The sequence below is a fragment of the Pristiophorus japonicus genome, unplaced genomic scaffold, assembly GCF_044704955.1.
Source record: "Pristiophorus japonicus isolate sPriJap1 unplaced genomic scaffold, sPriJap1.hap1 HAP1_SCAFFOLD_343, whole genome shotgun sequence".
In the NCBI taxonomy this organism is placed as follows: Eukaryota; Metazoa; Chordata; class Chondrichthyes; family Pristiophoridae; genus Pristiophorus; species Pristiophorus japonicus.
This window is the reverse complement of record NW_027253248.1, coordinates 702,858-718,393: the sequence shown is the minus strand read 5'-3', so window position 1 is coordinate 718,393 and position 15,536 is coordinate 702,858. Positions and strand designations below refer to the sequence as shown.

At 45.9% G+C, this 15,536-nt stretch overlaps 1 protein-coding gene across 1 annotated transcript in view; it reads right to left on the bottom strand.

The window, feature by feature from the left end:
• Positions 1-13,414: 13,414 nt before the first annotated feature.
• Positions 13,415-15,536, bottom strand: part of LOC139250063 (zinc finger protein 420-like) — a 64,967-nt gene continuing 62,845 nt past the window's right edge. Inside the window, exon 4 of the mRNA XM_070872634.1 lies at positions 13,415-14,211. Within this exon, the coding sequence (XP_070728735.1) occupies positions 13,541-14,211 (671 nt within the window). The 3' untranslated portion in view covers positions 13,415-13,540. The remainder of the gene's footprint in view (positions 14,212-15,536) is intronic.

The window sequence follows — 15,536 nt, the reverse complement described above, 5'->3', positions numbered from 1 at the left end:
CTTGAATATATCCAACAAACTGGCATCAACAACTCTCTGCTGTAGAGAATTCCACAGGTTAACAACTCTGAGTGAAGAAGTTTCTCTCATCTCAGTCCTAAATGGCTTACCCCTTATCCTTAGACTGTGTTCCCTGGTTCTGGCCTTCCTCAACATTGGGAACATTCTTCCTGCATCTAACCTGTCCAGTCCCGTCAGAATTTTATATGTTTCTATGAGATCCCCTCTCATCCTTCTAAACTGAAGTGAATACAGGCCCAGTTGATCCAGTCTCTCCTCATATGTCAGTCCTGCCATCCCAGGAATGAGTCTGGTGAACTTTCACTGCACTCCCTCAATAGCAAGAACGTCCTTCCTCAGATTAGGCGACCAAACTGAACACAATCTTCCTGGTGAGGCCTCACCAAGGCCCTGTACAACTGCAGTAAGATCTCCCTGCTCCTATACTCAAATCCCCTAGCTTTGAATACTAACATACCATTTGCCTTCTTCACCACCTGCTGTACCTGCATGCCAACTTTCAATGACTCATGTACCCAGGTCTCGTTGCACCTCCTCTTTTCCTAATCTGCCGCCATTCAGATAATATTCCGCCTTCGTGTTTTTGTCACCAAAGTGGATAACCTCACATTTATCCATGTTATACTGCATCTGCCAGGCATTTGCCCACTCACCTAACCTGTCCAAATCACCCTGCACCTTCTTATCGTCCTCCTCACAGCTCACACCACCACCCAGCTTAGTGCCATCTGCAAATTTGGAGATATTACACTCAATTCCTTCATCTAAATTGTTAATGTATATTGTAAATAGTTGGGGTCCCAGCACTGAGCCCTGCGGCACCCCACTAGTCACTTCCTGCCATTCTGAAAGGACCCGTTTATCCCGACTCTCTGCCAACCAGTTTTCTATCCACATCAGTACATTACCCCCAATACCATGTGCTTTAATTTTGCACACCAATCTCTTGTGTGGGACCTTGTCAAAAGCCTTTTGAAAGTCCAAATACACCACATCCACTGATTCTCCCTTGTCCACTCTACTAGTTACATCCTCAAAAAATTCTAGAAGATTTGTCAAGCATGATTTCCCTTTCATAAATCCATGCTGACTTGGACCGATCCTGTCACTGCTTTCCAAATGTGCTGCTATTTCATCTTTAATAATTGAGTCCAACATTTTCCCCACTACTGATGTCAGGCTAACCGGTCTATAATTACCCGTTTTCTCTTTCCCTCCTTTTTTAAAAAGTGGTGTTACATTTAGCTACCCTCCAGTCCATAGGAACTGATCCAGAGTCGATAGACTGTTGGAAAATGATCACCAATGCATCCACTATTTCTAGGGCCACTTCCTTAAGTACTCTGGGATGTAGACTATCAGGCCTTCAATCCCATCAATTTCCCCAAGACAATTTCCTGCCTAATAAGGATTTCCTTCAGTTCCTCCTTCTCACTAGACCCTCGGTCCACTAGTATTTCCGGAAGGTTATTTGTGTCTCCCTTCGTGAAGACAGAACCAAAGTATTTGTTCAACTCGTCTGCCATTTCTTTGTTCCCCATTATAAATTCACCTGAATCTGACTGCAAGGGACCTAAGTTTGTCTTCACTATTTTTCTCTTCACGTATCTATAGAAGCTTTTGTAGTCAGTTTTTATGTTCCCAGCAAGCTTCCTCTCATACTCTATTTCCCCCCTCCTAATTGAACCCTATGTCCTCCTCTGCTGAATTCTAAATTTTTCCCAGTCCTCAGGTTTGCTGAGTTTTCTGGACAATTTATATGCCTCTTATTTGGATTTAACACTATCCTTAAGTTCCCTTGTTGGCCACGGTTGAGCCACCTTTCCCATTTTATTTTTATTCCAGACAAGGATGTACAATTGTTGAAGTTCATCCATGTGATCTTTAAATGTTTGCCATTGCCTATCCACTGTCAACCCTTTAAGTATTATTCGCCAGTCTATTCCAGCACCTTGTCAAATGCCTTCTGGAAGTCCAAATACACTACATTCCCTGGTTCCCCTTTATCCACTCTGTTCATTACATCCTCAAAGAATTCTAGCCAATCTAAATTGCCTTGCAGAGTCTTTGCATCCTCCTCACAACTCACAACCCCACCTAGTTTTGTATCGTCAGCAAACTTGGAAATATTACATTTGGTTCCCTCATCCAAATCATTTATATTGTGAATAGCTGGGGCGCAAGCACTGATCCCTGTGGTACCCCACTAGTCACTGCCCGTTACCCCGAAAAAGACCCGTTTATTCCTACTCTCTGTTTCCTGTCAGTTAATCAATTTTCAATCCATGTCAGTACATCATCCCCAATCCCATGTGCTTTAATTATGTTCCATAATCTATAAAATGTTGTAAGATGACAACCAATGCATCTACTATTTCCATGGCTACCTCTATTAGTACTCTGGGACGCAGATCATCAGGCCCTGGGGATTTATCCACCTTCAGTCCCATTAGTTTCTCCAGCACTATTTTCTTACTAATAATCATTTCCTTTAATTCCTCTTGCTCACTGGACCCTTGGTTCCCTCGCATTTCTGGGACATTATTTGTGTCCTCTTCTGTGAAGACAGAACCAAAGTATTGATTTAATTGTTCTGCCATTTCCTTGTTCCCCATTACACATTCTCCCGTTTCTACTGTAACTGACTGGTTTCTCTCCCTCGCCTCCTCTGAAGGTGCTGGCTATGTTAGATCTGGTCCTGTGTAATGAGACAGAATTTATCAACAATCTCCTAGTAAAGGATCCCCTTGGAATTAGTGATCATAGCATGGTTGAATTTCAAATTCAGATGGAGGGTGAGAAAATTGCATCTCAAACCAGCGTACTGAGCTTAAATAAAGGAGACTACAAAGGTATGACGGCAGAGTTGGTTAAAGTGGACTGGGAAAATAGATTGAAGTGTAGGACGTTTGATGAACAGTGGCGTATATTTTGGAGATAGTTCATAACTCTCAAGACAAATATTTCCAGTGAGGAGGAAAGGGTGTAAAAGAAAAGATCGCCATCTGTGTCTAACTAAAGAAATAAAGGATGGTATCCAATTAAAAACAAGGACATACAAAGTGGCCAAAACTACTGGAAGGACAGAAGATTGGGAAGCTTTTAAAAGCCAGCAAAGAATGTCGGTGGATAGTCAAGGGGCTATGGGGGGGGGGGGGGGGGGCGGAGGAACTTACCACAATCACAAAGGAGGTGGTACTCAGTAAGATAATGGGACTAAAGGCGAATAAATCCTCTGGACCTGGTGGCTTGCATCCTAGGGTCTTAAGAGAAGTAGCGGCAGGGATAGTGGATGCATTGGTTGTAATTTACCAAAATTCCCTAGATTCTGGGGATGTTCCAGCAGATTGGAAAACTGCAAATGTAATGTCTCTATTTAAAAAAAGGAAGCAGCCAAAAAGCAGGAAACTTTCGACCAGTTAGCCTAACATCTGTGGTTGGAAAAATGTTGGAGTCCATTATTAAAGAAGTAGTAGCAGGGCATTTGGAAAAGCATAATTCAGTCAGGCAGAGTCAGTATGGATTTATGAAGGGGAAGCCATGTTTTACAAATTTTCTGGAGTTCTTTAAGGATGTGCTGAACAGGGTGGATAAAGGGGAACCAGTGGATGTGGTATATTTGGACTTTCAGAAGGCATTTGACAAGGTGCCACATAAAAGGTTACTGCACAAGATAAAAGTTCACGGGGTTGGAGGTAATATATTAGCATGGATAGAGGATTGGCTAACTAACAGAAAACAGAGAGTTGGGATAAATGGTTCATTCTCTGGTTGGAAACCAGTAACTAGTGGAGTGCCGCAGGAACCAGTGCTGGGACCCCAACTATTTACAATCTATATTAACGACTTGGATGAAGGGACCAATTGTAAGTAGCCAAGTTTGCTGATGATACAAAGATGGGAGAAAAAGCAATGTGTGAGAAGGACACAAAAAACCTGCAAAAGCTCAAACAGGCTAAGTGAGTAGGCAAAAATTTGGGAGATGGAGTATAATGTTGGAAAGTGAGGTTATGCACTTCGGCAGAAAAAAAAAAATCGAAGAGCAAGTTATTATTTAAATGGAGAAAGATTGCAACGTGCAGCAGTACAGCGGGACCTGGGGGGGTCCTGGTCCATGAAACACAAAAGGTTAGTATACAGGCACAGCAGGTGATCAGGAAGGCCAATGAGATATTGGCCTTTATTGCAAAGGGGATGGAATATAAAAGCAGGGAAGTCTAGCTACAGTTATACAGGGCATTAGTGAGGCATCACCTGGAATACTGCGTGCAGTTTTGGTTTCCATATTTAAGAAAAGATATATTTGTTTTGGAGGCAGTTCAGAGAAGGTTCACTTCTTGACAAGGTGGATGCAGAGAGGATGTTTCCACTGATGGGGGAGACTAGAACTAGGGGGCATAATCTTAGAATAAAGAGCCGCCTATTTAAAACGGAGATGAGGAGGAATTTCTTCTCTGAGGGTTGTAAATCTGTGGCATTCGCTGCCTCAGAGAGCTGTGGAAGCTGGGACATTGAATAAATTTAAGACAGAAATAGACAGTTTTTTAACCAATAAGGGAATAGGGGGTTATGGGGAGCGGGCAGGGAAATGGACCTGAATCCATCAGCGGATCAGCCATGATCTTATTGAATGGTGGAGCAGGCTTGAGGGGCCATACGGCCTAATCCTGCTCCTAGTTCTTCTGCTGACTCTGTCTGGGTTCAGTTCTACACTCACTGGTTCTCCTCCCCTGAAGGTGCTGACTCTGGCTGGGTTCAGTTCTACACTCACTGGTTCCCCTCCCCTGAAGGTGCGGACTCTGTCTGGGTTCAGTTCTACACTCACTGGTTCCCCTCCCCTGAAGGTGCTGATTCTGTCTGGGTTCAGTTCCACACTCACTTGTTCCCCTCCCCTGAAGGTGCTGACTCTGTCTGGGTTCAGTTCTACACTCACTGGTTCCCTCCCCTGAAGATGCTGACTCTTGCTGGGCTCAGTTCTACACTGACTGGTTCCCCTCCCCTGAAGGTGCTGACTCTGGCTGGGTTCAGTTCTACGTTCCCTGGTTCCCTTCCCCTGAAGGTGCTGACTCTGGCTGGGTTCAGTTCTATACAGTGACATCATTCACTTTGTTCCTGCACCAAGATGGCCGCGCATGCGCTGTGCTACTCACTGAATCAAAATGGCGGAGCGCTGAACCTGCCTTCCTGCATGAAGATGGCCGCCGATAGCCTGGGCCTGTGACCGGGAGAAAGCCCCGAAGCTGCAACCGCCGATGTTCCGGTTATTATTCCGAGCTTGCGGCGGGCACCGGTTGTTTATGAAGCCTCCCCGGCTCACCGCTGGTTCATTACTCCGCTCCGTCCCGCTGAAAACGACACTTCTGTGGAGCCTCTCAAACACGAGTCTCCTCCGCCATTACACGCACCGCGCATGCTCCAAACACAGCCAGGACCCGCGCCTGCGCACTGAGCTCCTGTGGTCTGCGTGCGGCACATTCTCCACCGCGGGGCATGCTGGGTACATAAGACCATGAGAAATAGGAGCAGGAGTGGGCCATACGGCCCCTTTCCCCATTCAATAAGATTTGATGGGACAGTGTAAGGGCAACTTTACTCCAGCCAACCCGTGCTGTACCTGTTCTGCAGTGTTTGATGGGACAGTGTACAGGGAGATTAACTCTGTGTCTAACCAATGCAGTACCTAACCTGGGAGTGTTTGGGACAGGCTGGAGGGAGATTTAATCTTTATATAACCCATGCTGTACCTGCCCTGGGAATGTCTGGTGAGACAGCGTAGAGGGACTTTTACTCTGCGTCTAACCTGTGTTGCATCTTACCTAGGAATAGTTGATGGGACAGTGTAGAGGGAGAAATGACTCTGCATTTATCCCGTGCTGTTCCTGCCCTGGAGTGTTTGGGGGAGATAGACTCCATGTCTAACCTGTACTGTACCGGCCCTGGCAGTGTTTGATGGGACAATGTTGAGGGGGCTTTACTCTATATCTAACCTGTGCTGTGCATGCGCTGGGAATGTCTCGTGGGACAGTGCAGAGGAATCCTTGCTGTGTTTTTAATATGTGCTGTCCTGCCCTTGGACTGTTTAATGGGACAGTGTAGAGAAACATTTACTCTGTGTTTAAACCATGCTGTACTTCACATGAGAGTGATGCAGCAGAGTGGAGGGACCTTTACTCTGTATCTATCCCATGCTGTACCTGTCCTGGAAGTGTTTGATGGGACAGTGTAGAGTGTGCTTTACTCATTATCTAACCCCGTGCTGTACTTGCCCTGGCAGTGTTTGATGGGACAGTGCAGAGGGAGCTTTATTCTGTATCTAACCAATGCAGTATCTACTCTGGAATGCTTGGGACAGTGTAGAGGGGGATATACTCCGTATCTAACCTGTGTTGTATCTGCCCTTGGACTGTCTAGTGGGACAGTATTGAGGAAGCTTTACTTTGTATCTAAACAAGGCAAGTATATCCTTCCTTAGATAAGGAGACCAAAACTGTGTACAGTACTCCAGGTGTATTCTTACCAAGGCACTGTACAATTGTAGAGCGAGGTTTGATAGGGTTACCCTTTATCTAAATTATGCTGTACCTGCCCTAGGATGTTTATTTGGAAAGTGTAGAGGGTGCTTTACTTAGTACCTAACCAATGCAGTACCTGCCCTGGAAGTGTTTGTTGGGACAGTGTAGAGTGAGCTTTACTCTGTATCTAATTCCTGCTGTACCTGCCCTGGGAATATTTGATGGGATAATGCAGAGAGAGCTTTATGCTGTACCCAACCCGTGCTGTACCTGCCCTGCGAGTGTTTGATGGGGCAGCGTAGACGGAGCTTTACTTTGTATCTAACCTGTGCTGTACCTGCCCTGCGAGTGTTTGATGGGACAGTGTAGACGGAGCTTTACTTTGTATCTAAGTGTGGATAAATGGGTAATTTTCCAGTTGGCAAACAGTGACTAGTGGGGTGCTGCAGGGATCGGTGCTGGGTCCTCAACTATTTACAATCTATATTCATGACTTGGATGAAGGGGCCAAGTGTAATGTAGCCAAGTTTGCTAATTACACAAAGATGGGTGGGAAAGCAAATTGTGAGCAGGACACAAAAAAATCTCCAAAGGAATACAGACAGGCTAAGTGAGTGGGCAAACATTTGGCAGATGGAGTATAATGTGGGAAAATATGGGGTTATTCACTAGGCGACAGTCTTAGAATAAGGAGCCGTCCATTTAAAACTGAAATGAGCAGAAATTTCTTCTGAGGTTTGTAAATCCATGAAATTCTCTGCCCCAGAGAGCTGTGGTGGCTAGCTCATTGAATAAATTAAAGGCGGAGATAGACAGATTTTTGAGTGATAAGGGAATAAAGTGTTATGGGGAGCGGGCAGGAAAGTGGAGCTGACCCCAAGATCAATCAGCCATGATCCAATTAAATGGCAGAGCAGTGTCGAGGGGCCAAGAGGCCGACTCCTGCTCCTATTTCTTATATTATAATCTACCCTGTGCTGTACCTGCCCTGAGAGTGTTTGATGGGACAATGTAGATGGACTTCAGTCTGTATCTAACCTGTGCTGTACCTGCCCTGGGAGTGTTGTTGGGACAATATAGAGGGAGCTTTACTCTGTATCTAACCCGTGCTGTATCCACCCGGGAATGCTTTGGACAGTGTTTTGTGGGGGCAGTGTAGAGGGAGCTTTATTCTGCATCTAACAAATGCTGTATCTGCCCTTGGAATGGTTGGGACAGTGTAGAGGGAGCTGTGCTCCATGTCTAATCTGTGCTGTACCTGCCCTGGGAATGTCTGATGGAACAGTATAGAGTGAGCTTTACTCGATATTTAAACTATGTTGTACCTCCCCTGGGTGAATTTGATGGGACAATTCAGAGGGAGCTTTACTCTGTACCTAACCCGTGCTGTACCTGCCCTGGGAGTGTTTGATGGGGTAGTGCAGTCAGAGCTTTACTTTGTATCTGAGTTGGGATAAATGGGTCATTTTGCTGCTGGCAAACAGTGACTAGTGGGGTGCTGCAGGGATCGGTGCTGGGTCCTCAATTATTTACAATCTATATTAATGACTTGGATGAAGGGACCGAGTGTAATGTAGCCAAGTTTGCTGATGATACAAAGAAGGGTGGGAAAGCAAATTGTGAGGACACAAAAAAATCTGCAAAGGGATATAGACAGGGTAAGTGAGTGGGCAAAGATTTGGCAAATGGAATATAATGTGGGAAAATGTGAGATTATCCACCTTGGCAGAAACAATAGAAAAGCAAATTATAATTTAAATGGAGAAAAATTGCAAAGTGCTGCAGTACAGAGACACCTGGGGGTCGTTGTGCATGAAACACAAAAGGTTACTATGCAGGTACAGCAAGTAATCAGGAAGGCAAATGGAATGTTGGTCTTTATTGGAAGGGGGATAGAGTATAAAAGCAGAGAATTACTTCTACAACTGTACAGGGTATTGGTGAGGCCACACCTAGAGTACAGCGTACAGTTTTGGCCTCCGTATTTAAGGAAGGATATACTTTCACTGGAGGCTGTTCAGAGAAGGTTCACTAGGTTGATTCCGGAGATGAGGGAGTTGACTAATGAAGATAGGTTGTGTAGGTTGGACTTATATCCATTGGCATAGAGAAGAATGAGAGGTGATCTTATCGAAACAGAGTCTCAGAATAAGAGGCCGCACATTTAAAACTGAGATGAGCAGGAATTTCTTCTCTGAGGGTTGTCAATCTATGGAATTCTCTGCTCCAGAGAGCGGTGGAGGATGGGTCATTGAATAAATTTAAGGTGGAGATAGATAGATTTTTGAGCGATAAGTGTTATGGGGAGTGGGCAGGAAAGAGGAGCTGAGTCCATGATCAAATCAGCCAGGATCCTATTAAATGGTGGAGCAGGCCCGAGGGGCCAAGTGGGCTACTCCTGCCCTTGGAATGTCTGGTGGGACAGTGTTGAGGGAGCTTTACTCTGTATCTAAGCAAGGTAACTATAGCCTTCCTTAGATAAGGATGCCAAAACTGTGTACAGTACTCCAGGTGTGGTCTCACCAAGGCCATGTACAATTGTAGAGCGAGGTTTGAGAGTGGATTACCCTGTATCTAAATTATGCTGTACCTGCCCTAGGAGTGTTTATTTGGACAGTGCAGAGGGAGCATTACTTAGTGTCTAACTGATACAGTACTTGCTCTGGGAGTGTTTGAGGGGACAGAGTAGAGGGAGCTTTACTCTGTATCTAACCCCGTGCTGTACCTGCCCTCTGATTGTTTGTTGGGACAGCATGGAGGAAGAAATTACTTTGTATTTATCCATAGCAGTACATGTGCTGGGCATGTTTGATGGGACAGCATAGAGTGAGCTTTACTCTGTTTCTGACCCGTGCTGTACATGCCTGGGAGTATTTGATGGGACATTGTAGAGCGAGCTTTATTCTGTATATATTCCTGCCCTGTGAGTTGATGCGACAGCGTAGAGGAAGCTTTATTCTGTATCCAGCCAATGCAGTATCTACCCTGGAATATTGGGACAGGTTAGAGGGAGATATACTCCGTATCTAACCTGTGTTGTACCTGCCCTTGGAATGTCTGGTGGGACAGTATTGAGGAAGCTTTACTCTGTATCTTAGCAAGGCAAGTATATCCTTCCTTAGATAAGGAGACCAAAACTGTGCACAGTATTCCAGTTATCTCACCAAGGCCATGTACAATTGTAGAGCGAAGTTACAGGGAGAATTACACTTTATCTAAATTATGCTGTACCTGCGCTAGGAGTTTTTATTTGAACAGTGTAGAGGGAGCTTTACTTAATATCTAACCAATGCAGTACCTGCCCTGGGAGTGTTTGATGGGACAGTGTAGAGGGAGCTTTACTTAATATCTAACCAATGCTGTACCTGCCCTGGGAGTGTTTGATGGGACAGTGTAGAGGGAGCTTTACTGTATAACTAATCCGTGTTGTACCTGCCCTAGGAGTGTTTGGGATATTGTCGACTGAGATTTACTCTGCATCAACCCTGGTAGTGTTTGGGACAGGATGGAATGAGACTTGCTCTGTATCTAACCCATGCAGTACCGGTAGTCCTGACATCAGTAGCAGGGAAAACGCTAGAATCTCTTATTAAACACATGATAACAGCACACTTCGGAAGTAATAACAGGATTGGGCAGAATCAACACGGATTTATGAAAGGGAAATTGTACTTGACAAAACTGTTAGTGTTTTTTGAGGTTGTAACTAGCATGATAGATAAGGTGGAACCACTGGATGTGGTGTATTTAGAATTACAGAAGGCATTCGATGAGGTGCCATACAAGAGTTTATTAAACAAAATTAGGGCTCATGGGATTGGACGTAACATACTAGCAAGGTTGAGGGATTGGTTAACGGACAGAAAACAGAGAGTAGGAATAAACGGGTCTTTCCGGGTTGGCAGGCTGTAACTGGTGGGGTGCTGCAAGCATGCAAAGCTAGTTGGGAATGTAAGTTGTGAGGAGGATAAAAAGATGTTTCAAGGGGATATATACAGGCTCAGCGAGTGGGCAAGAACATGGCAAATGGAATATCATGTGAATAAATGTTAAGTTATACACTGATAGTAAAAATAGAAAGGCAGAGTATTTTTTTTAAATGGTGAGAGATCGGGAAATGTTGGTGTTCAGAGGGACCTGGGACACAAATTGCTAAAAGTTAATATGCAGGTACAGCAAGCAATTAAGAAAACAAATGGTATATTGGCCTTTATTACAAGAGCATTTAAGTATAAGAGTAAAGATGTCTTGCTGCAATTATACAGGGCCCTGGTGAGATCGCACTTGGAGTATTGTGCACAGTTTTGGTCTCCTTACCTAAGGAAAGATAAACTTGCTATAGAGGGAGTGCAACGAAGGTTCACCGGACTGATTGCTGGGATGGGGGATTGTCCTATGAGAGATTGAGTAGACTAGGCCTATATTCTCTAGCATTTAACGAGAGGCAATGCCCACATCCCATGAACTAATTTTAAAAAGAGATGAGTGAAGTGTTTAAATTTGATCAAGGACACCAGCCAAATTATTAGAGACACTCCCTGTCCTCAGGACCTGTGTCTAAGGGAGAAGCTGATGGGTTTATCTGATCATCTTTGGGCTAAATGTTGTGCTCATCGAGTTGAGCATCTCATGCCGAGCATCAAACACTCTTCAATCGGGCACAGTATGGGTTAGATATGGAGTGAACCCATCGGTCGCTCCCTGACACAGATACTGAGGGACAGGGAGTGTCCGGGACAATGACATTTCTCACTCAATAAGATATAAATTGATCCTTTACCTCTCCCCATTAATCCTGGGCTCCACACGGGTCGAATCCTGCTCCTGTTTCCCTTCCTGTAACAGCAATGAGCTCAACCCAGCCCATAATGAGCAGGGCTCAGGGAGGTTGGTTGTTAGGCACTGCAGTGATATCATAAAGCAGGGCCATTCCTTGCCCCTTTAAAGGTGAAGAGCTGGGACATCCTGTCTCAATACACAGCCCCCTGTTCATACTGAGAATCCCTGGGGAAGGCCCAAGGCTCAGAGTGTGGAACACCACCCAGGGGGCAAGGGGAGATAAATCAAGGAGTCGGGATTGAGGGCCACCAAGCTTCAGTTTTGGAGCCTGTAGACTGCAGGAGGGGAAGAGTGAGTTCTGTAGTTTCAGGATCCAGGAAGAGAACAAGGAACAGATGGAGAAACCGGTGTGGATTCCAGCACAGTGAGGATGTCGGGGGAGGGAGATTGTGTCGGGCCGTGTATTAGGCGTGTAGGAGGGACAAGAGAGGAAAGGTCAGAGGAGCAATTACTGCAGCAGTGTCCATCAATAGTGAGAGAGAGAAGGTGGGGGTCAGAGTGGGCCCTGGACAGGCCGGTAAACTGTTTGTTTGTTGTGACCAGCTTTCCTTCTGTCACAAATAGCCTCCTGTAGCCCAGTGACACAAACAGCCCATTAAACACCAGCAATGTCCTTTGGTCTGGTGAGGTCTCCCTTTGTGAAACATCGGCTGCTGTTAAAGCTTCTCATTCTGACTCGCTCGCAGTGAGACAGTATTCACTGTCCCTTTTATTCCATAGGCTTCATCTTTGCTGGTATTGGTAACAAGCCCGGGATCACTAAACACAAAACCCAGTCTGTTCATTACTTCTAGCTACTGGACTTAGCGTGTACCCCAGAGCATCTCTCTCTCCTTCAATGTGTGAATAGAGCATCACACCTGCAAAGCTGGTTTAAGTTTATATCCAAGCAACAAATCTATTTAAGAAAAGCCTGTAGGCCAATGAGGCACTGTTCAGGTGTCAGTGTGCAGCTGGTTTGCCCGGTATTTTGCCTGTAATGGAACATGACTGAACATTTCTCCCAGTGTAACCTTTGCTGTAATGAAATGTGTCTTTTAATAAGCCTCACGTTCTTGCTCATGTCTGCTGCAATTGTGTAGAAAGGGGGTGTGTGAAGTGATGGTTTTTGTATGGAGATGTGAAGCAAGGAAACGCTATCTGTGTATGGCAGTGACACAGCCTTGTGGTCACAGGCAGAACAATGCAGCGATATCCTTGTGGTTATTGTTTGAGCAGGGTCAGTTCATGAATGCTCAAGCTAAGAGGTGCCAGGGATGGGGAGCAGCGGCAGTAAATAAAAGCTAAATGTAAATTCTGATGTAATTTATCTTCATTTATTCCTATATTAATAGATTTTGCTGAATGTGGTCCATGCCAAGTGCCAGGATATTGGATAAGGCCCACCATAGAAAATGAGTTTGACACCCTGAGGTAGACAATGTCAACTGGATTCCCCCATCCACCAACCTAACGGCTTCTTTACAAACTCAAGCTAGTTTGTAAGACATGACCATGTTTACCAGAATCCGTGTTCAGTATCTCTAATGGCCCCTTCCCTTTCCCCATGATCGAAAACAGCATCTCTCAGGATCCCTTCAAGCACCTTCCCATAATCGAGGTCACGTTGATGGGCCTTCAGTTCACGAGTTCTGACTTGTGCCCAATTTGGAAAATGGGAACTACACGTGCTGCCTTCCAATCTCAGGCAACAATCCCTGACTCTACTGAGCTGTTGGAGATATGGGCAAGGGACTGACAGAGCACCTGTCCCATCACTTTAAACACCCTTGTCTGGATATCATCCACACCTTGCACGCATCAAGATTAACCCGCATGGCGACTTTGCTGTCAATGAAGAGAGATGAGAATGACCAAAGTGCCATTTGGCCCTCTCAGTGTGACCCTGAAGGACTGTGTCCAGACTCCCCCCATACGATCCTCCCCCCAGATTGTCCTCTCTGAGCTTCAGCCAGCTGATGCTAAACACTCCGGTGGGAAAGACAAAAATCCACAACAATGTGTTGAAAGCAACATTAATTTATTTGTATATATCCCAAATATTAAACTCCAGTCCAGTTACAGGCGTTATTAACATCAGCGGAAACAAACTCCAACTGTCAGAATGAACACGGTTCAGTCGGGATGTGATTAACAGCAACAATAACAGCAGAATCCAACCCCTGCAATCACTTGTGAACTCGCTGGTGTCTCAGCAGGTTGGATGATCGAGTGAATCCCTTCCCACAATCAGAGCAGGTGAATGGCCTCTCCTCAGTGTGAATTTGCTGGTGTCTCAGCAGGTGGGATGACTGAGTGAATCCTTCCCCACACTCGGAGCAGGTGAACGGCCTCTCCCCAGTGTGAACTCGCTGGTGCCTCAGCAGGTCGGCTGACCAAGTGAATCGTTTCCCACAATCGGAGCAGAGGAACGGCCTCTCCCCAGTGTGAACTCGCTGGTGTGTCAGCAGGTTGGATGACCAAGTGAATCGTTTCCCACAATCGGAGCAGGTGAACGGCCTCTCCCCAGTGTGAACTCGCTGGTGTGTCAGCAGGTTGGATGACCAAGTGAATCGTTTCCCACAATTGGAGCAGGTGAATGGCCTCTCCCCAGTGTGAACTCGCCGATGTGTTTCCAGCTGGGACGGGTAGTTGAAACGTTTCCCACGGTCTCCACATTTACACAGTTTTTTCCCAGTGTGACTGCACTTATGTCTCTCCAGGTTGGATGATCGGCTGAAGCCTTGTCCACACACAGAGCACGTGTGCAGTTTCTCCCCGCTGTGAACAGTGCTTTTTGCTTCCATGGTCAAAGACCGATGATATTCAGGTCCCGATGAATTGAATGACTCAGTCAGATCTTAATGTAATGTTTGGTTTGAGCCACTGGTCAACAAATCCTCTCCGTTTAATACCCTGTAAAGTGAATTTCAAATAGGAAAAAGGTTGGATGAGAGAGAACCCACAAAAACACAAAGGCAGGTTGTGAAATTGAGCTGAATGAACCTGGCTATTTGTGCAGCCGTCTGCAGAAAAAAAGTGAGCATGAAAGCTGTCGGATTGTGGTAATAACCCAACTGGTCACTAATGTCCTTCAGGGACGGGAACCCACCACCTGGTCTGGGCCTACACAAGACTCTGGCCTCTATGGGAGGAGGGAGAGGTGGGCGGGGTGAAGGGGAGGGACTTTATACATCTGCAAGTCAACCAGAACTTTGACAGAATCTCCCAAACCCACAACCTCTCCCACCGAGATGGACCAGGGCACAGGTGCATGGGAAATCCATCACCTCCAAGTTCCCCTCCAAGTCTCTCACCATCCTGACTTGGGCATATATCGCCGTTCCTACATCATCACTGGGTGAAAATCCTGGAACTCCTCACCTAACAGCATTGTGGGAGGACCTTCACCACACGGACTGCAGCAGTTCGAGAAGGCCCACCATCACCTTGTCAAGGGGCAAATGGAAATTGGAAATATATTCTGACCTTACTAGCGACACCCACATCCCAAGAATGGGTTAAAACAAATCTGTACATTGAACGCCTGTACAGAAATACTTGTTCCTAACACAATACTCTTCTACATTGTGCGGGCAGTGTGTGTTTTGCAACCTAATCTCCCCGAGAATCCACCGCCGTTGACAGTCTCTCATCGGAAATTGTTGGGCCCAACTGGGCTCAGAGGTACTGGGGGTTAAACCCAGCACCTTCTCCCCCCCTCTCCACTCCAGCTCAAACTGATGCAACAAACAGACCCACACAGGAGGCCAGGGAGCGACTTCCGCATCCAGTGCCCACCCTGATACAGAGCGGCTCTGGATTGGTCGCTCTGTGTTTCCAGTATCGATGCACTTCAGATCAGCCTGTGAGGGAGAAGGGAATAGAGGCTTATGCTGATAGAGTTAGAACCATCGAATCAGAGAATGGTTACAGCGTGGAAGAAGACCATTCGGCCCATCGAGCCCAGTCAGTTCTCTGCAAGAGCACCTCAGCTAGTCCCACTGCCCCGCCCTTACCCCACAGCCCTGCAAATGTTTTTCTTTGAGGAACTTATCCAACTCCCTTTTGAAAGCTGTGATTGAGTCTGCCTCCACCACCCTTTCAGACCGTGCATTCTAGATATTAACCATTCACTACGCAAAAGGCTTTTTTCTTGTGTTGCCTTTGGTTCATTTGCCAATC